Below are 25,883 nucleotides of genomic sequence, written 5' to 3'. Positions count from 1 at the left end.
ACAGGATAAAAAAATAAACATTAAAAAGCAGTTGTGTTTCTATGATCCAGCAATAATCATGTGGACATTGGAATTTAAAATACAGTACTATTTATAATCACACACGAAAGAAACAAAAAACTTAAATAAGTGTAAAGAAAGTGTTTATGGATTAGAAAACTGAATCTAATAAAGATGTGAAATTTCCCCCAGTTGATATACAAGTTTAATGTAATTTTTATCAAAATCCCAGCAAGATTATTTGAAGATATGTGCAAGATTATTCTAGAATTCACATGGAAATGTAAAGGAACTAGGATTACTAAAACAATTTTGGAAACAAGAATAAACTTCGAGGAATTAGTCTACCCAATCTCAAGGTCTGGTTTATACTTACAGTACTCATGTTATATTCATATTATGTTACATGTAGAATATGTGAAGAACACCCAAAACTAAACAGTATAAAAACAAACAACCCACTTAGGAAAAGAGAAAAAAACATGAAGAGGCATTTCTCTGCAGAGGATATACAAATGGCAAATAACCACAGGAAAAGTTGTTCAACGTTATTATTGGAGAAACGCAAATGAAAACCACAGTGAGCTGTCACCACACACCTATCAAAATGAGTAAAAATAAACTAGTGACAACACCAAATGCTGGCAAGTATATGGAGAAGTACATACATTGCTGGTGGAAAGTAAAATGGTACAGCAACTCTGGAAAAACAGTTGGGCAGTTTCTTAAAACATTAAGCCCTTTACAACCAAAGCACCCAACACTTGCCCTACTGGAAATTTATCCTAGCTAAGAGGAAACTTTAGTTTACCCCAAAACCTTCTACATGAATATTTATGGTATCATTATTCATAAAAGCTGAAAACTGGAACAACCCAGATGCCCTCCAGTGGGTGGATGATTAAACAAACCATGCTCCATCCATACCATTGAATGCTACCCAGCACGAACAGGAGCAAGCTATTGATACACACAACTGCAAGGATGATTCTGCAGAGAATTATGCCAACAAAAGCGAATCTCAAAAGGTGCTGTATTATTCTATTTATCGATCACTCTTGATATGACAGAACTTTAGAAATAGAGACTAGATTGGTGGCTTCCAGGAGGAGGAGGGGCAAGAGAGAAGTAGGTGTGGCTATGACGGGCCAAGGGAAGAATCCTTGAGAGAGAGAATTGTTCTGTTTCTTGGTTGTGTCAGTGCCCATGTCTGGGCTGTGATATTGTACTATAATTTTGCAAGATTTACCACTGGGAAAACTTGGAAAAGGACACATGAGATTTCTCACAACTGCATGTGAATCTACGATTTTCTCAAAAATGCAGAAAAAATAATTAAAAAATTAAGTTGTAAAAAAAAAAGCAACATGCATCTTTATTTGTAAAAATGTCTTTCCTTCACCCACACAGTGGTAGGAGCTTCCTATTTTGGCTGCTCAGAACATTTCTTCTATTATCCTTTGCATAATTAGTTCCTGCTATTCTTAAACTGGAAAAAATCATTTAAAATATTTTTTAAAAAGAAATTGGTATATAAAGCTGGTCTTAATTTTGGACACATTTGAATTTTACATGAGCATCTTTGATATAATAATGCATAAATATTTAAAATGCCTAATTCAAAAAATATTTTTTGCAAGAAAGTCATGACAATTTAAAGCTGAGAGAAGCTTCTGTGAGAGTAAACTTCATGATTCGGAGGTAAAAATGCTCTCCAGGTTTTTAATATCTACATTCAGTCCAGAGCAACTTAATGCTTTTATTGAATAAAACTAGAATAAAACCAAAACTTTTATTACTCTCTCCTGTCTAGATGTAGTCTTTCCAATTCAGATTTGAATAACGTGTATGCAGAAATGATATGGAGAAACATATGCTACATATTTTCCACTTTAAAATCTTAACACTTATGCTTACATATATTAAATACTAGAGATATACTGTTTTATAATTTGTCTCTTTTAATAGAAGATGAGTATACATGTTAATCCATAGCCAAATGTCTTTGTGTAAAAATGAATTGAGATAAAAGCATAAAATATACAGATATAAAAAATGTCTGCCTTTTCACACTGAGTGACTGCAGGGTTTGATATTGATACAAAGTAGAATTAGATTCCATTTGTTCCTGTTTTCCACCCACTTGTGTTTTCTTCAACGGCCTTTAGAACAATGATTTTTTAAAAAACGCCGTCAATAGACTGAAGAGTAGGAAAATTGCTCACTGATAAAATGTGAAAAACTCAAGAGCTATTAGGCTCCAGCTCTACCTGTACTTTGTCACTTCTTGCTTTATTCGTAGTGTGGTGTCCTAGGGGGAAAATGCAATTTAAAATTCTTTACAACTTTTAATTTCAGTTCCCTAATCTGTTAACTGTGAGACTATCTCTAAATCTCAAGTCCACCATAGAATGGAAAGAGTAATAACTGCTTTTAATACCAGTGTTATAGGCTTAAATGAGATAACAAATCTCGGGGTTCCTAGAAGTGTGTCACCGCCCCCCGCAGTACTTGATACTTACTCATACCCACATTAACTTTCTCGGGTGGTCATGCATTTCTCTCCCTGTCTGCGTTTGTCTAGAATCTGTACTGTAAAAGAATGATATTTTGCCTACCTGAAGACAAAAGTTCTCAATCTTTAGAACAAGCCTTAATCATATCAACTATTATATTGGTAACCCCAAATAAGTGAGTAAATAAATAACTGTACTCCATATTAAAGGTTTCTTTCTTTTCACTGAAAAGGAAAAAATATAAATCATTTTATATTTGTATAACATTTATAATAAAAGTTTAGTGACATGTACCCCTACTGAGTTTTTGTCTAGACTCCTTCAAATCCCTTCTCTATACTTTTAAAAAAGTGATCAAGACAGAAAAATAAGAGAAATTGTAACTCAAAATGGTGAACTGATCCCAACTGTATATATCTCTTCATTCCTGGCATCCAATTAAAATGGTAAAATAAATATAGAAATAAGAATAATTCCATAGCAGTGGTGAAAAGCAGAGGGCAGTAGTGTCAGAGGCACTCAGGAACTCCCGAAACTTCAACCAACAAGAGAGGAACCAAGCTCAATGAACAAGTCAATGACCTCTGAGAAAACAGTTAATGCAAGAAAAAGATTGTAATTGGTATCTTCAGAAAGTCATGAGAGGTTATATTGAATTCATGAAATTAAGAAGAGGCTATTTTTAAAGTGGAATTCCTTTTCGAAAAATAAAAGTAGGATCATTACACCCAAAGTCACAATAAAATGCTTAGAAGTTTCATCCTCTCCCTCATTTATTTACTGATATATCCTCGGAGCCTAGGATAGTAGCTGAAACATGGCTGGTGGTCGATAGTATTTTTAAAAACAAATTAATGAAAGTGCTTTGGAACACCAAATGTAGAATACTGTCAAATATAAAATAAGAAGAACCAGAGAAATCCAACATCCATTTACTAGAACCTCTAGAAGTTGGAGAAGCCGCAGCAGTAACTGAGAGGATGGAATAGCGGAGTCCAAAAATGGAAAGCCAGTCTATCTTTGGAAATTTAACATAATAAAGGTGACCTTTCGGATCAGTGAAGAAATGATGGCATTGGGACAATATGCTATCATTTTGAGGAAAAATACTTCGAATTGTTTTTTTCACCATATCCCAGATACACAAAATATTCTAGGTTGATTGCCACTCTAAAAGAAAATACTACTGGCCTAGCTTGCAATTTTTACCACTCATCTCCATCCCAGTTTTTAAAAGTATTTAAGAAAGCATCTAATCTATTACCATTGACTGGAGAGGATATTGATTTAATATTGATATAACTTATCAATGGGCCCGTGTCTGGGAAGTGTACCATTTCCAAATATTGTTGTTGATGTCACTTGCTAATTTTCTGACATCCAGCCAGCTTCTCTTGGAACTCATTCTGAACTGCGGCTTTGCTTGAATAATTTAATACCGCCATTGGCTTTTGCCAGCACCACTTTTTCTCTGTAGTCACAACAGAATATTTCTCTAGTCTCACTTGACATTTTATTAGGAGGTTGATGAGGTCCCTTCACAATTAAATTAAGTGAATTCAAATGATTTGATATCCAAGTAAGTGGGTTTTTAAATATCCATTAGTTTAAATAATTTGAAAATAACACAGGAGGAAACATGAAAGTGGATATTTGAAACTTACATTCCAATCCAGAAAAAACCTTGGAAGTAAATATGCACATTACCTAGATGGCATCTTAGTCGGGAGTTAGGGATTATCGTTTTACTCATAAATGAATCATATTTATCTGGGTTGCAAAGATGCGGTGACATTCTTAACGCTGTATCAGAATATATTATTTCATGTATATCTTTACAGAACATAAGGATATCCTTATGATAATAGGTTCTAATGAAGAGAATCTAAAGTAAGGGTAGGAAATGCATGCCATCCTGTGTGTGACTCCAGCAAATTCACGTGTCAGTCCCTTTCAGGCAATAACGCAAAGCACTGGCTTCACGGAGACGGGACCAGTGCAGTCTCATTGGGCACCGCCCTCGGAAGGGCCACATTCCTGGGGTTAATGCTTCTGGTCAGCTATCTGAACGTTTAATGAATTTGTTTTCTAAGTGAAGTCTTGGAAAATGAAGCATATACTGGGACTTGGAGCCTTGGATCACCTGTGGGTCACCTGCCAACCATCTCCCCACCTTACTGGGTGGGTTTCTTAGTCACCTGGTCTCCCAACCAGTCCAGCAACGGCTGCCATGGCAGCGAGACCCTGAGCTTGAGGAGGATTGGGGTCAGGTATACATGCTACGTTGTTGCAGGGCGGAGCCCTTGGGTGCCTGTGGGAGTCTGCCCTCATCCTGTGACTGTCACCATTTTTCCTGTAAAGGACCAAAGAGTAAAATAGTTCAGACTTCGTGGTTATACTGTCTCTTCTGCAACTAGTCACCTCTGCTGCGGGAGTATGAAAGCAGCCATAGACCACATATAAACGAATGGGGGTGTATATAGTTCAATAAAACTTGACTTAGGGACACTGACATTTGACTTTTATACAGTATTTACCTGTCGCTAATATTATCTTCCCTTTGCTTTTTTCTCTAATCATTAAAAAATATAAAAACTATTTTTAGCTCATAGGCTTCACAAAACTAGCCAGGAGCCTGGATTTGGCCCCTGATCTGTAGTTTGCTAACTCTGGTTAAGCTAACGTGTGGGAGCAAGTTCTTGGGAAAGGAGGGAGATAGGAGTGCTGGACCCCAGGTGAGGGCGATGGTTTAGAGGAGGACTCACAGTGAACACAAGTGCAACCTATTTACACTTTTAAACTTGGAAAACTCCATTTGTAAGTTCATCATTTTTGTGGAAACGCTTCTTCATTCTTATACTGAATGATGTGGCAGGATGCCATCAGAATAGTTTAAAAAAAAAGAATGTATTAAAATCAAAGCAAATATTCCAGGCCCATCTCCATTTTTAATAACGCTACTACCTCTTTGTCCTTTTCTCCCACTGCTATTATTTCATTTCTCCACATCTCTTCAGTCCTGCCTCTGTGCTTCGTGTTCTGAGGCATCATTCGCTCGTATCTGGATGGGAACACAAGACCCTTCCTCCTGTTTGAAGACCTTCTGCTTCCTACTTAATGTCGTCCTGAGTAAATCACGTGACCTCTCCGAGCCACTGCCTTCCGTACTAGTGAGACTACGTAGTGTTAGCTGACTCAGCAGACAAACCCAGAACCTCAGTGGATGAACATAAAGGTTTTACTTCAACCTCTATACGGTCCAGTGTGGGGTGCATGACCTCCTCCATTTTGGAACTGCATTGCCTGAACAGTCAGAGGGGCATGGAGAAGGCTCCCTTCTGCTGCCCGTCAGTTGGTCAGAATTAGTTACATGCCTGCAACCCACATGCACATAAGGCTGGGAAATAAAAGGGAACCTATGCTTATGGCTTTGTCGAGCACTAAAATGATGTGTAAAATGATCTCTTAGGACAAGGGTTGACCGCTGTTTTTCTCTAAAGGACCAGACAGTAAATATTTTAGGTTCTGGGTAATATGGCCTCCATCACTACTTCTCTACTCTGCCATTATAACGTGAGAAAAAAAGTAATGAATGGGCCTAGATGTATTCCAATAAAACTTTATTTTCAGAAACAAGAGACAGACCAGATGTGGGCCACAGCCTATAGTTTGCTGATCCTTTTTAAAAACATAATTAACATATAATAATTCTCATTTTTCATCACCTCAGATACTTAGAGAGCTTTGGGCAATGACTCCTCTATGTTCTTTAAACTGGCTAGTAACTGACTAACAGTTCTGAAGAAGCAAATAAGAAAAGAATGAGGTCAGATGAACGTTGATCAATGGTTTCTTCCCTTCCAATTTCTATTAGCCTTCCTCTGGATATTTTATTTCAAGCTATGCTGCAGTGAGGTCATAGCACTCTGCTCAAAGAAAGGGAAATATAAATTGGATTTGCCTAACCATGTATTAGACAGTCTATACTGAGTCCCAAGAGCATGCAAGCATGTATCTTTCATGCTTCTGAATAAGAGTGTGTACATTTGTGTTTCCTATTAAAAAACCTACCTTCTTGCATTTACCCAAGTGAGATATCTGTGAGTCACCCTAGACTCCTTCCTTAAAAGTCAATCTTCCCATCCAATCAGATGCCAGAGCTAACCTCATTTGCATGTCCTAAAAACATCTGCTATCTCTACCCTATTGCCACTGTTTTACTTCAGGACCTCATTAGGTCATGGCTGGAATTCTGTAACATCCTCCTAATTAGTCTTTCTTCCTCAAGTCCAGGCCTGACCCCTCTGTTCTCTACATGGCTATGGTAGGTTTATTAAAATGCAAACTCAACTATGAAACCCTTGCTTGGAAATCATTCAATGTTTTTAAAATTATTATTATTATTTTAATTGAATTTACTGAGGTGATACTGGTTAATGAAATTATATAAGTTTCAGGTGTACAATTTTATAATACATCAACTGTACATTGTATTGTGTGTTCATCACCCCAAGTCAAATCTCCTGTCACTGTTTATCCTGCCTTTACTCTCTTCTACCTTCCCCCACAGCCCTTTCTGTCTGGTAAACACCATACTGTTGCCTGTGTCTATGGGAATTTTTTTGTGTTTTCATTCAGTGGTTTAGTAAATTGTTCAAGTTAAAGACCAAAGTTGTTAACGTGGCATTTAGAGGCCTTTATGATTTGGCCCTTGCAACTTACAGTGTCTCACGTCTTGAGCCCAGCACTGCCTTCACACACTCTGCCCTTTGCCGTCCTGCATTGTTTAGTTTGTGCTTTCCTTCTCCGCATCCTCTTGCATCTGCCTACTGCGCGCCTACCACCTCTGTTCCATCGGGGTTCCACCCAGCCGTCAGTCACCTCCTCACGGAGGCCTTTCTTGATCCCTTCCCTAAACTAGAGATGCCCGTTTGGGGTCCCTCTGTATTCTGTGCCTCTGCAGATCACATCCCTTTGCACCGCACCACACTGCACTGTGCTATGCTGAAACCTAATTTGTGGATGGCTTGTCCCTCCCTTCATGCCCCCATTCCTCCCCCAGTAAAAGTCTGTTTTCACCTGGGCAACAGAAACAATGTCTTATTTATTTGTTCGTATGCCAGTGCTTACATGGTATTTGCAGATTGGTCACCAAAGCAAATATTTGTAGAATGAATTAATGTAGGAAAAAAAATAACCTATTTGTTTTTGTGCTTGCATAACAAATTGTGTTTTTAATGTAAATAGAACTTTGGGTGGTCAGGGTTCAGAAACATGTATTTAAGAAATATTTAAAAGCAAAGAAGTCATATACATGAGTGAGCTTGAACTTTATAAAATTTATGAGAAGGAAAATGATACAAATTTGGTTTTTGCCTATATACAAAGTGAAACAAAAACACAACACAATAAAACCAAACCAGAGTGATAGGCATACCTGTGTTTTCATTGCAGCCAGTGTCATACATAGTTCATAACTTTGATGGCTGTCAGACAGTCTAGTGGAAAGAACACTAAATGTAAAATTGAGATTCAGGAGCCTCAAGGACAGACATTTCGTGAGCAATCAGGACTGACATCGAACCCTGTTATTTCATACTTCAAAAGCACCTGAGTCCTTGCGGGTACTGATTTGAATTCTATTACTTAGTTGATGTGTCACAATAATAAATGACTTGCATTTTCTAGTATAACAATATTTATGCCTCTCAACCTCTCTCATTAAAAATACTGCATTGGTGACAGAACAAAGCATATCGTGATCATTTGTACCCTATATTTAAAAAATAACTGTAAAATACATATGTTTTCAATTTCATTGTCTATTTTAGATGATAGGCTGAATGATTTCTGCTTTAAAAAAACATGAACTACAAGAGACAAGGTAACTTGAATATTATGCAGGGAAATAATCTGTGAAATACAGTGATTCAATTAACACGTATTTGAGGGCAGTGGAAATGTTAGTAAACCAAACGTTTATTGTACTTTGGGGAAATAAACTTATCATAAAGAAATTACAGCTCACCTCTTTTAATTATTGTGAGATTGTTAATATTTCAATAATATGAATGAGAAGAATACAAAGTAAAAATACTTGGGTTGATTCTTGGGAAGTGTACACCATTCTGACAACCAAAAAGACTGCAATTTTTTTTGAAGGACTATGTTAGAAGCTCTGCTAGGCAGCAAAAACAGTGAACATAATTAAAACTGTGGGAAAAAGTAGAAAACTGCTATAGGGAACAATCCGTTACTGACAAAGGGTATGGATTTCATCTGACATCACTCCATGGTTTTAACTCTACTTGCTATTTGGGGATGAATTAAAATCTTTAAAAAAGAAATTAAAGTTTACTACAAATACCAAATAGATTGTTAGATAATGGAAAATGTTCTGTATAACTTTACTTAATTCTGATGATACAAGTTCACCATCTAGTACTGGGGACAATATCAAATGCCACCAATTCCTTGGGCTATACAATGAATCAAAAAAAATTGGAACTGCTCTAATAATGCTTCAGTGTTGTGAGGGCCCTTTTATTGTTAGATTTTATATCTTCAGGGTTTTTAAAAATTTTATTATTTATTTTTAAAGATTTTATTTATTTAATTTTTTTTAGAGAGGGAAGGGAAGGGGAAAGAGAGAGAGAGAGAGAGAAACATCAACGTGCGGTTGCTGGGGGCCGTGGCCTATAACCCAAGCATGTGCCCTGACTGGGAATCGAACCTGTGATGCTTTGGTTCGCAGCCCGTGCTCAATCCACTGAGCTATGCCAGCCAGGGCTATTATTTATTTTTAGAGAGAGGGGAAGGAAGGGAGAAAGAGAGGGAGAGAAACATCAAACTCGGTTGCACCCCAGCTGGGGACTAAACCCGCAACCCAGGCATGTGCCCTGACTGGGAACAGAATGGGCAGCCTTTTTACTTTGTGGGATAATGCCCAACCAACTGAGCCACATGGGTCAGGGCAGGTTGATGTTTAATAAATGTTAGTTGATTGAAAGGTGACTTATTATAATGGTAACTTCAAAATTGGTCACTAAGAGAAAATCTGTGCACTCTAGTTTTTTACAGTCTTCTGGGGAAATCTAACAAAAGTCTAAATGAGTTTTATCAACTATGCCATAATATTTTTAAGCACGTATTTTTTCATTATTGAATTTATTAAGGGATTATTTAGCATTTCTCTGTAAAACACAGTTATATTTTAAATATAAAAAACCAGGTAGTTTAACTGAGAAAGTCATCCCTTAGATTACACTGATGGGGAGTTTGGGCTGAAGATGAACATGATCGTATTAATACTGTCATCACGTTCATTTATTTTAGCCTAAACAACGAACCTCTATTGTGTCTTCTCTGGATTGTCATCGAACGAATCACAACCAAGAATATTTTGAAATCAACACATCTACAGGGTGTACCAGCTTTGCTTCCAGCCCTCCTGTTAGTCCACCCACCTCTTCTGTGGGCACCACAGAGGTCAAGAACGAGGGAACTGGCCGTGCAGGTAAAGCAGTTCACTTTATGCAGCTATATTGGTGAAATTTTAAGGCTGAAGCCTTAATGAGTTAAATAAGAGGAATCTTTTGTACAAACTGCATTGTGTTCTTCGTTCCTCCACATGTGTGGCAATGTAGTGCTTTATGATTTTTGTCAGTTTCTGTGTAATATTCTTTTTGAATACATGAATGGCCTTTTAGGTATTAGGTATTAAAGATGATTATAACCTAGAGATGTTCTCCTGCTGCTGCTATCTACCCTTCTTCACACAGCGGTATCAGCTCATCAATCTATGACCTCTAGCTCTGAGGCTAGAGAGCCTGTGTCAGATGAAGTTGGACCGTGTGGCCTAAGTGGGCTATCAATCGACTCAAACCAAAGTGAACTTAGAGAAGAGGGGTGAGAGGCACTAAGGCTGGGGGTGAGGGGAAGGTCAGAAGAGTAACCACACTGATGAGTAAAACAGGCCTGGTTCCATCCAATCGGATTTGCAATGCTTCCCTTCCTTGGGGGCCAGGAGCTAATACCTGGTGGACAGAAATATGAGAATAGGGCCTAAAGAATATTTTCTCTTTATATCTAATTTAAAGTAAATTAACTATCCAACTACATTTCTTCAAAGAGATATGATTTGAAAACCCTGTAAATATAATTAATATGAATTTCAGAATCAAAAATCATTTTCTGTGTGTATTCCATGTAATTATTGTCCAGAATGAGTGTGCGTATGACTCTGTGAAAGTGTAGACATGTACTTATTTAAGTCCTCTACTCTGACTCTACTTTTAAGAACACTGATAAAAGCATTCCAAAAATACAGCCAGAGAATTATTTTTCCCTAGGAAAAGCCCTAAGATTTTTTTAAATAATGATGAATGGAAGTGGTGAGGCTGCTATTCAGTGGAAGCTATAATCCAATCTTTCTATGGCAACCAGAGTGATATTCATAAACTGTAAATCAACGCATGTCATTGTCATGTCTAAAATGCTAAGTGGCTTCTCGTGGAACTTGGAGTAAAAATCTAGCTCCTTACCATGGCAGTGAAGTTCAGCATAACCCCGCTGCTGACTAGCTCTTTAACCTAACCTTTGGCGAACTCATCCTGGATCCTCCTGGCCTTCTTTGCTAGGCCTTCTGGCCCTGTGGCTTTCGTACTTTGGTCTCTGTCTTCACATTTGCATGTGACTGAGTGTCATTTGGCTTTTGGCTCATATGCACTTCCTTATAGTTGCTTTTCCAGATCACCGTATCTTAAGGAGAACCTTAGATGTGATGATAATTACAGTAACAAAGATGTGACAAGAACAATAATAATAACATGAATAAACAATAACTATTTAAGCAAATGCTTAGTTTTCATGTTTTGATATTAAATTTAATTTCTAAAATTTTAAAGATTGAATACATTGAATGTAATATATTCAATATTAGTAAGCAATAAGTATTTACACAAATACTTAACACTATACCTCATACACTGTTTTAGGCACTTTATATATTAACTCATTTAAGTCTCATAACTGTTACATGAATTGGGTGCTGTTATTTGTAGACAAGGAAACACAGAAAGAGGATAAATAACTAAGTAACAGCCCATAATAACAGAGCTGGGATTCAAACTTCGTAGTAGACCCCATGTTCTTAACCATTTTCAACATTGCTCTAGCTACTTTGGTCAAATCATCCTGTTTTCTTTTTTCCATAGTATTTACTATGGAAAATTACATCGTTCACTTGTTTACTTATTTACTGTCTTCTCTTCTCTTTGTTGAATTGTTAGCTAGAATGGATGGGTCCCTGACACAATTGTAGGCTAAGTTTGTTTACTAACTATGAGATTGAACTTCTTACCTAGCTATGAAACTTCATCTCTTTATGCTAGTTTTCATATCTATAGAATTAAATTAACAATTAATTAATTAGATTAGCTTACCCTGTAGTGCAGTAATGCATGTAAAGTGACTAGTACTGTGTCTGCTACATAGTGTGAAATAAATGTGAGTAACCATTAGCAGTATCCACTAGGATATTAATGGAGCCTGGCGTGGGTGTTTAATGCCTGTCTGCCATGCAGCAGATAAAGTTGTACAGGAAAGGAAAGATGGGACATGATTTGTAAGCAAAAGTGGTATGTGAACCCCAGGACGGGTTGTAGGCATATAATTCTTAATTCATACTTATTTGAGTGTCTTATTCCAGATTCAAATCTTAAAATGGGAGTAATGACTCTGGTACTTGCATTTAGGAAAATCTTTCTCAGCTTTCTTTTTCAGCATTAGGTAGTGTACAGATTGTTTGTTGGGGGTGGGGGTTGGATGATTAATTTGAAAATTTTCAACAATCTGTTGAGGTAGACAATATTTATTTGTAGATTAAGAGAAATGTATAGGTCTACTGCCCTCTCCCCACTCTGACCCCCAGAGACACGGGGCAAGGATGCACACTTGACCGCTGTCAGGGCTTCAGGGGCACCCCCCGAAATGTGTGGGGAAACTGTCACTTCCCACACATTTCAAAATTGGTATTTTCAGGTCTGACCTTTGAGCAGAAGCCAAATCCAACCTTTAATGGTTGAAATAGTTTCAAATCGCATGTTACTATGGTTTCCTAATGTAACATGTCACCTGCATGGTGCATCAAAAGTTTTAGAGTGAGCTGATATTTATTATTAATGCAGAAAGACCAGGCTGGTTGGTTTCACATCAGAAAGGAAAACTTCTAAGGTCGGGATTTATCTCCTTGAAAAAGTAGCCTTTTATTGTCTTTCACACAGGTGTTCTGTTTACATTTGAGGACCTGCATGTGCCAGCACTACCACATGGTGCACATTGAAGGAGATGAGCTCCAGACTCAGTTCTGTCATTGATTTCTTAGGTAGTTTCCACCACATCACTTAATTCTCTGACCTTCGATTTGCTCCTCTGAAAAGGAAAATAATATCTGTCCTTTGGGTAGTTGTAGTAAAAATGACCTTATTTATCTGAATAGGTTTGTAAGCTATTAAAACTAATATTCTTCTTTAATACTAACATTATTGTTTAATATTACTTTTTCTGTAATATTATTATTTGAAATCTATAGTAGTTTTAAGATAGAAAGAACCTACTATAGGTCTGTACTTATGCCAAGGTAGCTGACCTTTTCTTCAATTAAAAGTATAATCTTAATCAACAGATAAATCTACATTTTATTTTATAAGTGATTGCATACCCAAAATAATTAATTCTGACAAAATATTGTTTAATAGAATGAAGACAAATACTCCCTCAAATGCGAGTTGTATGCTGCAAAACAGTTTAAGTAAGTGAACCAATGAATTTACATAACAGAGGGTAATTTCAAAAGGAGTTTGAACTGTAATTAAACTTCCCACTTCTAAGGCACTATGTTGTGTAACCTGAGTATCAGTTTATGAGTTATCAAAAAAAGATGGTTAAAAGGGAAGACCTTTGGGGTTACACAGACTTGGGGATGAGATGAAAGGGGTTTGCATTTAACTAAAAAGATCACTTTACTATTAACATGTAGTAGATAGAGTCGAAATGAGGCGAAACTGGGGTGTGGAGATACAGTGTCATCAGCAATGAAAACGTGTAAACGGATCTGAGAGATACAAGGAAACAGTGGATCAACACGTTGCAGCAGCTGATTGGATGTGTGATGGTGACGGTGAAAAGTTCAAGGAAAGATCTAAAGTTTCTGCTTTAACCAGAGGAGTCAAATAGGACTGCCATTCCCTGAAATATGGAATATTAGTTAAGTAAGAAGGAGGGAGCCAGATCATATAGGACCTAGTGGGCCATTATAAGGACTTTGGCTTTCACTCAAGTGAAATAAAGAGCTAATTATAAAGGTCTTTCAGAAAAGTGATATGATACAACTTCTCCTTATGAGGACTGCTCTGTTGTGTTGAGAATGGACTCTGAAAGGGGAGTAAGAGTGGGAGCCGGACGGCCCCTTAGGAGGCCCTGCCAGCACTGCAGTAAACTGGCAGGTGCAGGAAGCTCAGGTCACAGGTGAGCAACAGTGGAGGCATAGAGAAACGGATGGACCTTAGACATGTTTTTAAGGTAGATCCAATAGGATTTTATGGTGGAGTGGATATAATGTGTGAGAAAAAAAGAAAAGAACTAAGGGGAACTGCCAGATTTTTGTCCTAAACAACTATGAGAATGGACTTGCTATCATCTGACATGTGAGAGATTGTCAGAAGAGCACATTTGGTGAACAGGGAGAAATGCCAGGTGTTCATTTTGTTTGAGATGCCATTAGGTATCTGAATAGATGTGTTAAGTAGGCAACTGAAGGTGCAGCCGGAAGAGATAAGTGTGAATGTCATCACTACACAGATGATCTGGAGTGAGTGTGGATACAGAAGCAAAACCTGAGCTTCATGGAAGAGGGTATGAAAGGAAACACCAGGAGAAGACTGAGAAGGAACAACCTGTGAGGTAGGAGGAAATCTGGTGAATGTCATATCCTAAATTCAGATGAAAAAAGTTATTAAGAAGGAGGGAGTGATCGACTTTGTCAGGCAGGTGTAGCTGGTAAGTGGAGTAGGTTGTAGACTGATTGGAATTGACTAGCAGATTTAACAATGTGGAGGTCACTGCTGACCTTGACTAGAGAAATTTGGTTGAAATTGATTGGTCAAAAGCCCAACACAATGGGCTTAAGAGAGAAAAAGAGAAGAGGACTTACTTAGAGCAAATATAAACTGCCTTTTCAAAAAATGTCTTCCAAGGAAAATTATAAAATTACAATGAAAGAGGAGAAAGAGAGAAAGAGTTCTATTAACTAGGAGGAAAGATTGACTTTAGACCGGAGCATGTGAAACAGCCAAGGTGTTTCCCGTGTGGGTACAAATGCTGCAGAGGGACCCACATGATGAGAATCAGTGGAAGATCTGCCTGTTCTGATAGTTTCCATCAGTTGAGAACAAAGATGGCAGAGGAGGTGTGGCATTGGGGGAAGAGATGCGGGAAGGAAAGAGTTGTTTAGCACAGAGACAATGAATGAACACGGGAATCGGGGTGGGGATGGTGTGATTGCCTAGCAGCATTTAGGGCCCATGTGAGGTTTATGTTAATAATGTTAGATTAGCCAGTGTTGTTCTGTGTTTTTCTGCAACCCCGTTCAGATGGCAGGGGTCATGGGTGCAGAGTATTCAGAGAGCTGAATTTCACGGAGGTTGTGGTTTTGTCAGATGGTTGTATTGAAGTGATTAAAGGGCAAAAAAATAAGAATGCAAGCGAATGAGAGTAAGGTTTGACCACAGAAGTTGAGATGGAGAAGCAGGTGAAGGAGGACAACAAAGGGTAAAGATAACAGGGAGAAATCAAGGGGATCCTTAGATTGGAGATTCCACTGGGTCACGGGACTGCCGGAGTCAAGGTATTAAGGAACTGGGCTGGGTGGAAAAGGCGACGGGTGTCAGAAATACAAATTCCAGTCACAAAATAGTCGTGGGGATTAATAGGGAATATGGTCAATAATGTTGTATTAACTATGTGTGGTGCCATGTGGGTTAATAGGCTTATTCCGGGGTTGGGAGATCGCTTCATAAATTATATAAAGTCTAACCACTATGTTATACACCTGAAACTAATATAAAATAATATTGAATGTCAACTATAATTGGAAAAACAAAAATTAAAAAAAATAGGTGGGCTGAAATGATAGGAGGTAGGTTCAGAGAGGGGGATGCACGTGAATCCAGGAATGATTATAATTATCGGTAATCACCGATAATTCTTAAGACCATGGGAGTGAGCAGCCGAGTGAGCCTCTCCCCACACAAATTACTCTTAACTACTGTAGTTAAATAAGTACAGTTTTTAGAAGAATCATTGCATGTAAAGAACCATATTTATTTCTACATCAATCTCCATTCAAAACACTTAAATTAATCTTTCCATTTACTTAACAAATTATGATACAGATGAACTTTACCTGAGTTTACCTCTTCTACACTTTGTTCCACTCTTCCTTGAAGTGGGGTTTGGCTGCCTGTTGCCTTGATATATGACCCAAAGATCTGTGTTGAAGGAAGATCTGTGTTTTATTAACAGCATTCCAACTGGGATGGTGGGGGGGGGGCAGCGTGGGGAGGCTGAGAACACTCCTGCTCTGAGCCCCTGTCCCCCATGAGACCTAGAACTTCTCTTGCTCCCCAAAAGTCCATAAGCCAAAACCATGCCCAGAAGTCCCCCATTTCCTTATCTGTCCTTAAGTTGGTCATGCAAACAGATCTCCATCCTCTCTGGAATGTGTACTCGTGGGTTTCAGAGCCACCATCTTCTTGCAGTAGCTCCCTCCTTCCGGATCTGGGTGCGCTACTCTCAGTCTCTGTGTAGCAGACCAGGAGCCATGTGCTGTGCTGCACTGGATCATAATGTCGCAGAGACTGGAGCTCAGGGAGGCACACATCCCTGCATGGGACCCTGCCTCCAGGAGTGGGCTTCCGTCCATGTGGGATCTAAGCCCCTAGTGGACTTTGCATTTGCCAGTCCCACAAGTGCTCCTGTCCATGTGTGGAGCAAGGGCCAGAGACCAGAGCACCCAAGCACACCTGCGACCAAAAGTCTCAAGCCAAAACTGCACGAGCCAAGAGCCTGCACCCAGAGCAGAGTTCTCCACCTCTTGTTTAAAATGTCCCCTCTCCTGGAATCCCATACACTCCAGAAGCCAGTGGGAGTGTCCAGCTTTTTAACCAATGACCAAGTTTGTCTTTGCCCCCTTTTCCAGGCTTGGGCAGAAGCCTCCAGTCACCCCAGGCAGGTCATCCAGCCCCCACAGCTCACACAAGCACTGAGTAGTCTGTGTCACAAGCTCATAGTCCCAAGGCTGTGTGTGGGCTATTAAGCCCTGTCTCTGGTTTCCATTTGAGGAGCTCTCTGCCCCACCTCCTGTAAACTGCACTGTGTTTACACTACAAGCCTCTTGCCTAGGGGCTTCCCCTTTTTCAGACAGCTCCACAAGGCAAACTGCTTTAATCTGCTACCTTGGCACCCTTTCCACCCCCTGCCTTTCCCAGGAAGAAGGGGAGCAGTCTCTGTGCTGGATTTGGGGGTCACCCACCCAAATTGGGGTCCCTTGCTTTCCACTGAGTTCTGTTCTGACCTATCCCATTATAGTTCCAAGACCTCTCATGTTGTTCCCCAGATGCCAAGGGCCTCCCGAGAGTGGTGTTCCATTCAGGGTCATCCCTCATGGGCCCTCTGTGATCTTGGCCACCATGCATCACCTTCTCATGTGAACTCTGAATGACCTGAGAGCCTAGATGATAAGGTGTTTCCATCTATTGCTTGCCCCAGTGATTGCCAAGATGTTCTTTTCCCTCCAGTAACAGTTTTTTAAAATAGAGGTGGTGGAATTCTGGATCTATTTTAAAGGTAGAAGGAACATTTTTTGGATGAGTTGAGTTGTAGGGTATGAGAAAACGCAAGACACTGAAGATGTGACTCAAGATTTTTGGCCCATTCTACCTTTGAAAGGGTGTGCTTGATATTAGTTAAGATGAGGAAGCTCAGCTTTCGACTTTTTAATTTGAAACGCTCTTAGTTATCCAAGTAGATAAGCTGAGTATATAGTTAGGACAATGATTTTTTTTTTTAGTGGGATAGTATAGGGTGGGAGGAAGCTATGTGATACTTTTATATTTATCCAAATAAAGAGTGTCAGCTTTAAAAGACTGAGAAACACATGTACAGTAAAATGACAGCTAACTCACAATTATTAACAACCACACCTAAAACAAAAACAAAAACAAACTAAGCAAACAACTAGAACAGGAACAGAATCACAGAAATGGAGATCACATGGAGGGTTATCAACAGGGGAGTGGGAGGGGGAGAGGGAGGAAAAGGTACAGAGAATAAGTAACATAGAAGGTAGGTAGAAAATAGACAAGGAGAGGGTAAGAATAGTGTGGGAAATGTAGAAGCTAAAGAACTTATAACACATGGACATAAACTAAAGGGGGGGATGTGGGTGGGAGGGGGTGTGCAGGGTGGAGGGGAGTGAAGGGGGGAAACTGGGACAACTGTAATAGCATAATCAATAAAATATATTTTAAAAAATACTGAGAGGAATCCTATGCAGCAGAGAGAAAGAAGGAGCTCCTACCTTTTGCAACAGCATGGATGGAACTGGAGAACATTATGCTAAGCAAAATAAGCCAGGCAGTGAAAGACAAATACCATATGATCTCACCTTTAACAGGAACCTAAACAACAAAATAAACAAACAAACAAGCAAAATATAACCAAAGACACTGAAATTGAGAACAGATTGACAGTGACCAGAGGGGAGGGAATTTCAGGGGAAGGGGGAAGGGTTTACAGGAACAAGTATAAAGGACACATGGACAAAAACTACGGGGGAGTGGAAATGAGAGGGAGGTGGGGAGGGCTCGGGGGTTGAGCTGGGACGGGAGTAAAAGACAGAAAACTGTACTTGAACAACAATTAAAATAAAAATTAAAAAAGACTGAGAAACTGCGCTTTAGCCTGCAATGAGTGATTCACGAGTTTTGAGTTCCTCAGTGAAAATGTCCCAGAGAGGTGTGTTGTGAATTACTGAGGGAAAAGAAGCTGAGGATCGCCAGTAATAAAACAACTTTCCCCCTTATGGAAAGTTGTTTCCAGAAAGCTCCATGTATATCAAGAATTTTGTTGGCTAGCACCTTTGGGCACCTGCTAAAGAATTTAACTATTCTGGGTAAATAATTATCTCTAGTCTTGTTAGTAGTTCCAAACCATCACCTCCTGCGGGAGAAAACTGATAGGAGAGGGAAGATCTAAAAAGGGTAGTGGAAAAGTACTTCCTTCTAAATAGGAGCAATAACAAAAACAAAAGCTTTTCAGGGCTTAGCAGCATAGGATGCTTTTCTGAAAAGGGAGAAGAAACATTAGAAAAGAACTAAAATTAGAACAGAGAAGGTGGCGAGGACCTTTCACGCTGCTCAGGGACTGCCAGAAAGGCAAATGAAGGCCTTCTTTTTAATTAGTTCGTGTGGACCGGAAATAGACCTCGTGAAGCTGGGGCCGTGTTATTCCAGCAGCCGCTGGGTGCGAGCAGCTGAGGGGGGCTTTGGGCTTTAGCCAGCAGGAAGGCCAAAGCCAGGTGCTGAGATGATCTTTAAGCTCCAAGCTCAGATTCAGGGTGAGCTGATATGGAGGAAGTTAAGGATTAGTGAGAATAATGTATATTTATATCTTCAAACTTTGGGTTTTTTAAAAAAATTCTGTGCAGTAAATAAGTTATCTGAATTATTTATTGTCACGTTCAATACTTTAAATCGACTAAGTTTTAGATAGCGAAAGTAAAGCGTTTTTATACCAAATATCATATATATAGATAATAGTAAAAATATATTCTTATCAGTTCTTGATAAATCATGAAATGCCTCTTCCATGCTTCCTTTTCCTGGTCCCCTCAGGTACCATGTGACTCTTCTTCAATGCCTTTCTATGCACATTTTACATCCCACAGAAGACAAGACAGAGATTAGTAAATGCTTGACAAAAAAAGAAAACGTGCCCTGTTTTTCAATACTTAAAAATATGCAAATATATTACATAGTTAGATGTTGGAGTAATATGATTGAGTTAGCACATACAATCTGGTGGGAACTTGTCATTCTGAGTGAAATTAGTTGAAATGAGACTGTGGGTTTATTTGGCCAGCATACAATCAGTGTATTTACTCAGTGAGTGGCATTATGAGAAAGTCCGTGGTGCTGCGAGAATATCTAAGAGTGTGACTGATCTCACGCAGGGGTCTGCAAAGCTTGCAGAGGAGAAACAAATTTATTTGTCCAAATACGGCCATACTGAGGCCAAGGAGGGAGTAAAAGTCCAGTTGTGCAACGCCTTGTACGCCTTGTATGTGGTGTTCAGGATTTTGGTCTGTATCCTGAGATAAAGCCTTAAGAGCAGTAAGAATTCATTGGCAGGTTTGTAAGCAGAGAGAAATCATCTAATTTCCTTTTACTGTCTGATCTCTCCTATTTTTTTTTCTGTGAACTAAAATCAAAGTCTTCCTTGGAGAGGGACCAGTGAGGGCAAAGATCAGACAATTAAGGAGAAAGTGTGAGTTAGCTTTTTGTTTAAACTCCTAGCAAATGATTAGTGTTTAGGACCTGAGGTTCGCTTGGAAGAAGGGACAATGGGGGTGGGTCCAGCCAGAGCCAGCTCTTTTTGGCTGGTTCACTTCACCTTATCTGCCATTGGTCAGGTGGGGTCTCCACTCTGCCACATCTGCCATCTGCCCACCCTAATCCCTGAGGACCCCTTCTGGAGGCCACAGGAATCTCTGGAGCTCATTCATAATTAAGGAAAATACATAAGGCTCAGGGAAATTGGTACTCAAGATCTTGCTAGTCCATACCGTGTAGCACCACCAAGTTCACTTAGAAGTAGCCATGCCCAGAATCTCACTGGGATTTGGAGCTTGGGTCTCTCTTTCCTTATGTTCTCCTGTCACCTATGCATTTCACTATAACGGCTCCAGGCGAAAGCCCAGAAAGGAAAGTTTAGGACACCCATGCAGAACTATTTCCCTATCCCTCCTATTAAAATTCCCCAGAATCTTGTTTTCTGCCTCTTCTGAGCATTAAGCCTCCAGTGTAGATTTAGGGGAAGACAGAACTCAACTTAAGAATGGAAACATATTAATATCTTTAAAAAATGCTATCCCTATGACACTGAGCCAGTACCACTCTAATAAAAAATGCATGAACGTAACACATGCATAATCAACGTAGTTTCACAAATGCTTAGCAACTGTGACCATTAGGAAGAGGGGTATTGCTGTTATTCCTGGGCAGAGCGCAGAGCCCAGGCCATGAGAATTCAGAAGAAATGCAGCCAGCGGCTGGAGGTCCAGCCGGGAAACCAGAATCTTAAGTCCACAAAGTTGCTGGGAACCAGCAGGCCAACCTACGGATGAGCAGAGCGGGGGGTTCCATTTGTTCTGTGCTCTTGTTTTCTGTGTCCTGGGATGGGAGGGAGGCAGAACCTGAAAGTTGCATCCTTGCTGGGGAGAGCCAGACTTCTGCATGTGCCGATCCATCCAAAGTGAACAGCAGAGGTGGGAGAGGAACCACTTCGAAGCTTTTGTGTTCTACGTCTTTTTTTTTCCTAGTTTAATCTTTTATTAACTCAATTTTCTCTTGCTTTTACCTTCCGTTAATTTGTGTGAAAATATAACTGCTTTGTTAGCTGAAATTTTCTTTGCAATTCAAATTCAGTGCCGCATATATCTTCTCTCTAATTATCTTGTCTACTTTGGTTTGCTCGATAGTTTTTCTCCCCTGATTTGCTCTATCAGACTGCTTATAGCTCTTGAAAAATCTCCCTGTTATCACTTATATCTGTGTGATATATGAATGATCATTAGAGTTCAATGTAAAACGGTGAAAGAAAAGCTGACCGTGTATGTCCATATATATGTGAAAAAGCTTGGTATTTCCAGGTCTGTGCTGCCCTCAGGTGAAAACAGTCTCCAAACTGCTAGACCTTTTTCTCTATTTACATCTTCTGTCTCTACAGTCTTCTTTTGGGAGAACATTCACCCCACCTCCCCTCCACTTTATTACATCTGTCAGTGTCAGGCTGGCGCATTGCGTGGTGTCTACCTGGGTCTGAGCAGGCTTCTCTTTCATGCGTCATGCCACAGTGAGCCAGCCCAGGGCCGAACTTGTCCCAGACATTCCCCTGGTTAACTTCCTCCCTACCTGATAACCCGATTGCCCTCTGTCTGCCTGGCTCTGGGCTGTAGTGATTTCAACTTTTCTCCTTGACTCTTGCTTGGCATCTGTAATAGGCAGAAGTCTAAGATGGACCCACAATGCACACCCTCCTGTATCCATACCTTTCTGTGAATCCCCTCCCTCCACCTTTGAGTGTGTGTGACACCTGTCACTTGCTACTAGCCAATGGCAAAGGCGATAGGGTAGCGCTTGCAGAGTCATGATACATTTTATGGCAAAGGTAAAGGAATTCAGAGGGTATAACCAAGGTCTTTAGTTACTTTACTCAAAAGAGAGATTATCTTCTGTGGCTTGAAATAAATGAGTGATTCCTTTAAATAAGGGTCTTGCAGTTAGCAACCTGAAGTGGCAGACTGTCCCCATGGCTGGCTTTGTTACCCGCCACCCAACCACCACCAGTGCGAGGGCCACACCCTGAGGCTCCTGGAGGTTCCTGGACTGGCTGACACCTGCATGGCAGCTAGATGAGACGACCCCTCATGGAAGAACCAGTTAAGACGTGCCCAGACTCCCAGCTCTGTGAGATAATAGATTTTGTTGGAAGCCACTAAGTTTATTGTAATTTGTTCTGCAGAGATAGAAAACGAACACAATGTCAAATGTTCACCTGATTTGGCAGAAAGGGAGACTTTCTCTCTACCTGCTTTGGCCTAAGGAACCTCCCTGATCAGCACTGGTCCCTTGCTGTCACTGAGAGTACAGACAAAATCGAGAGAGAAGAATTTGAAAAGTGTCTCCTTCACCCCACATCCCCAAACCCAGCTCGGTTAATGCACTTATGCATATCCATCCCACCATTTTCGATAGGTACTAAGTTGAGGAACTAAAGCTCTAGGCATGAAATCTTAAGACAAACCCAATGCTAGCAAACTACATTAGGACATACAGATTTGAAATCATTTAATGATTAATGGTTCCCAAGTGGGCCTCTGTCCTCCAGGAATTGGCTTTTTCTTAAAGCCAGCAGGGTTAGTTTTCTCAAGCAGATACCTGATCGTGCCGCCCCACTGCTTCACAGGGTCCTATGTCTTGTCTCTGTATGTACAAGAATGCCAGAATGCCTTAGCACACCCCACAAAGTCCCTGATAATCTGGCTGTAACTTTCTCTTTACTTCCACCCAAATCCCCCACGTACTCCTAAGTACATTGTCCTTGGAGTTCGTGGTTTCTGATTTTGGGTATGCTTCCGTCAGTTGGAACTGCCTCTCTAATTTAACTGGTAAACTTCAGGTTTTGTGTGGAATTTGGCTAAAGATCATCACATTGGTGGAGCCTTCTGTAGCTCCAGAAAGCCTTTTGTCCCTGTGCCTCCCTCCATGCTCTTCACACACTTGTGCTATTCGTTATTTTATGTAAAAATACTTGTTTATGTGTCTGTGAGCTCCTTAAATGGAGGGACCCTTTCTCAATGAAGACGTAGTCCCAGCACCCGGTGTACAATAAATGCCCAATAAGTGTAAGTGATTGAGTAACTGGACACTTGCTTGGCTGGACTTGTGTCACCTACTGTGTGCCTATTTCCATCCATGCAGTAAGGCCAGGCCAGCTTTCCTCTGAACTCTATTGCTTTCTTCTGAGCCATGGAGCCCACCTTCCATTGGTCATTTCCTAAAATGCCTCCGAGAAAAATGCCATCTTTAACATAAAATTTTTGTTACATAATTGATCTCATTTCATGGATGAAAAGATTGCAGTTATTTACATTGGGAGGCTCTTCAGTATTTGTACATAATTATAGAGTAGTTGACCCAGCATTGCCAAAATTATTTGTATCACTTTAGAAAGCATCATATCTGCAATGTGCACTAATTTCCTCCCCCTGTTTATTCTAGTGGACCAATGTCTAAGGCTTAATTTTTTAAACGACAGGAAAAACTTTAGTGATCTCTGTTCTTTCACAACGTCCAAGCAAGTGTCTTCCTTCCCAGAACTGCCTTTTTTTCCACCACTGCTTTTGCCAGCTCCTGCATTAGCCATGTGTGAGCTTGAACATCTCCTATTAGGACCTGGAGCCTTGAGAACAAGAGCTTTTAACGTATTAGTGATGATCAAAATCCAATGTGCAGAATGGGTACCACTGACAGAATTCTCACCTCTGGTATGCAGTTCACAGGATCGAGAGTGACCTTTCAACTTGTGTGTGTTTGTGGGTTTTCCAAAGCCTTGTTCTCCTTCCTTAGAAAAACTGATGGCATATAGTAGGAAGCCGAATATACTGCAAAGAAGCAACATTTATTCCAGAGTCAAGGATGTAATTTTTGTATTATCCACCCTTTTAGGTCTGAAATAAGTCTATTGTATGTCTGTGCTCTTTCTGTTAGCACAGATGTCTGGTTTCTCTTTATTAACTCAGATAAGCAAAAGTTGACTAATAATAGATTTCAGATTTCCTTCTAGAAAGCACATAGCACATGGGAAAGGAAGCATTATTAACTAAACAAATCTCTCAGTTCCTAACAATTAGCATTTTGACAAGCTGTTGTCTTAGATGAAGAATTTATATCATATAGTACATCAGTTCAAAGAGTTTTTAAATATTTTTTCTTGATTTGAATATCAAGTAAGTAGTTCTTGTTTTCATTAAAATGTAAAAGCAACCTTTACTTCTATTTTAGTCTCCTAATCCATCGATGTGCTGTAGGCCATTAGTTTGTAACTGGGTTTTGTTTCTAATTATAAATAATATGTTAAGTTCTGTAACCTAAGTAGTTTGCCCTGCACTAACAATGTATTTGTTCCCCGAAGTTGCCATATAGAAAATTAAAGCCGAAATATCAAATTTGAGATGAACCTGAACCTCCTTTTTCCTCATATTTGGCATATTGCCTTTCAGGGAATTATTAGCTATTCTTTAAAATTTATCTTTAATGTATTTATCTAAAACTGGATGTTTATTATTGGATAAGAGCCAGTGTCATATGTTCACTGTATACCATCTTAGCAACCTCAAGCACATGGGCCATTGTCTTTGAAACCTTAATTATAGTTGGTTAAAAATAAATATAAAACTGGGCCCTGGCTTGCATAGCTCAGTGGATTGAGCATGGGCTGCGAACCAAAGTGTCGCAGGTTCGATTCCCAGTCAGGGTACATGCCTGGGTTGCAGGCCATGACCCCCAGAAAATGCACATTAATGTTTCTCTCTTTCTCTGTTTCTCCCTCCATGCCCTCTCTAAAAATAAACGAAAATAAAATCTTAAAAAAAGACTATGCTTTAAAAAAATAAATAAAATAAAATAAATAAATATAAAACTATACATAAAATTAAACAAAAATTATATTACCAAATGTATTAATAATACTAGATAAAGTTCATTCATTTATTTAACAAATACTCATTTAGTACTTACAAAGCACTAACACCCCGGTGAGATCCCGGGTATACAATAATGAAAAAGACATGGTCCCTTCTCTGAATAACTTTGTGGTAAGCAAATAGTTAAAATCTAATGTTACTACATTAGTATAATGCGAACTTAGAGACAAGGGCATATAAATTGGCCTAGAAAAGTCAGAGGTGGTTTCATAGAACAAGCAGTGCTTGCCCTGTGGCTTAAATAATTAGTCAAATGGATGTTAATGCAATATGGCGAGCAGGGAGAGAAAATGAAAAAGGAAAAGAAAGCAGAGCCTTTGGAACCAGAGAAATTTGGACTTAAGTCCTTGTTTCATCACATACTATAATATTTAGGTAAATGATAACCTTTCAGAGACATGATGTTTTTTTCTTTTGTAAGAATGTAGGTGGCCAAACCTAGCATAGGACTTTGGACATGGTAGGCAATCCATAAATATTGTCCCTTTGTCCTGGCCACTGTGGCTCAGTTGGTTGGAGCTTTGTCCCATAAATCAAAATGTCATGGGTTTACTTTCCAGTCAGGGCACATGCCTGGGTTGCAGGTTCAGTCCCCAGTTGGGGCACGTACAAGAGGCAACTGGTTAATGTTTCTCATATTGATGTTTTTCTTCCTTCCTCTCCCTATCTCTAAAACCAACTAGCATGTCCTCGGAGGAGGATTAAAATAATAATAATAATAGTAATAATAAATATTGTCCCTTTCTACTTACTTTCAGTCTCTT

The 25,883-nt window shown here is 39.5% G+C and overlaps 1 protein-coding gene across 12 annotated transcripts in view; it reads left to right on the top strand.

The window, feature by feature from the left end:
* The window catches only part of ANKS1B (ankyrin repeat and sterile alpha motif domain containing 1B), an 833,247-nt gene that overhangs the window by 306,638 nt on the left and 500,726 nt on the right, over window positions 1-25,883 (top strand). For 11 of the 12 annotated variants that reach the window (XM_028531910.2, XM_036019451.1, XM_028531904.2 and 8 more), the window contains one exon: window positions 9,852-10,032. In XM_028531910.2, the coding sequence (XP_028387711.2) occupies window positions 9,852-10,032 (181 nt within the window). Of the gene's footprint in view, window positions 1-9,851; window positions 10,033-25,883 lie in introns of those variants that run through there. The other variant, XM_036019453.1, reaches the window with a different exon arrangement.

The sequence above is a fragment of the Phyllostomus discolor genome, chromosome 2, assembly GCF_004126475.2.
Source record: "Phyllostomus discolor isolate MPI-MPIP mPhyDis1 chromosome 2, mPhyDis1.pri.v3, whole genome shotgun sequence".
Lineage (NCBI taxonomy): Eukaryota > Metazoa > Chordata > Mammalia > Chiroptera > Phyllostomidae > Phyllostomus > Phyllostomus discolor.
The sequence above is the reverse complement of the archived record's forward strand: the minus strand, read 5'-3'. Positions and strand labels throughout refer to the sequence as shown.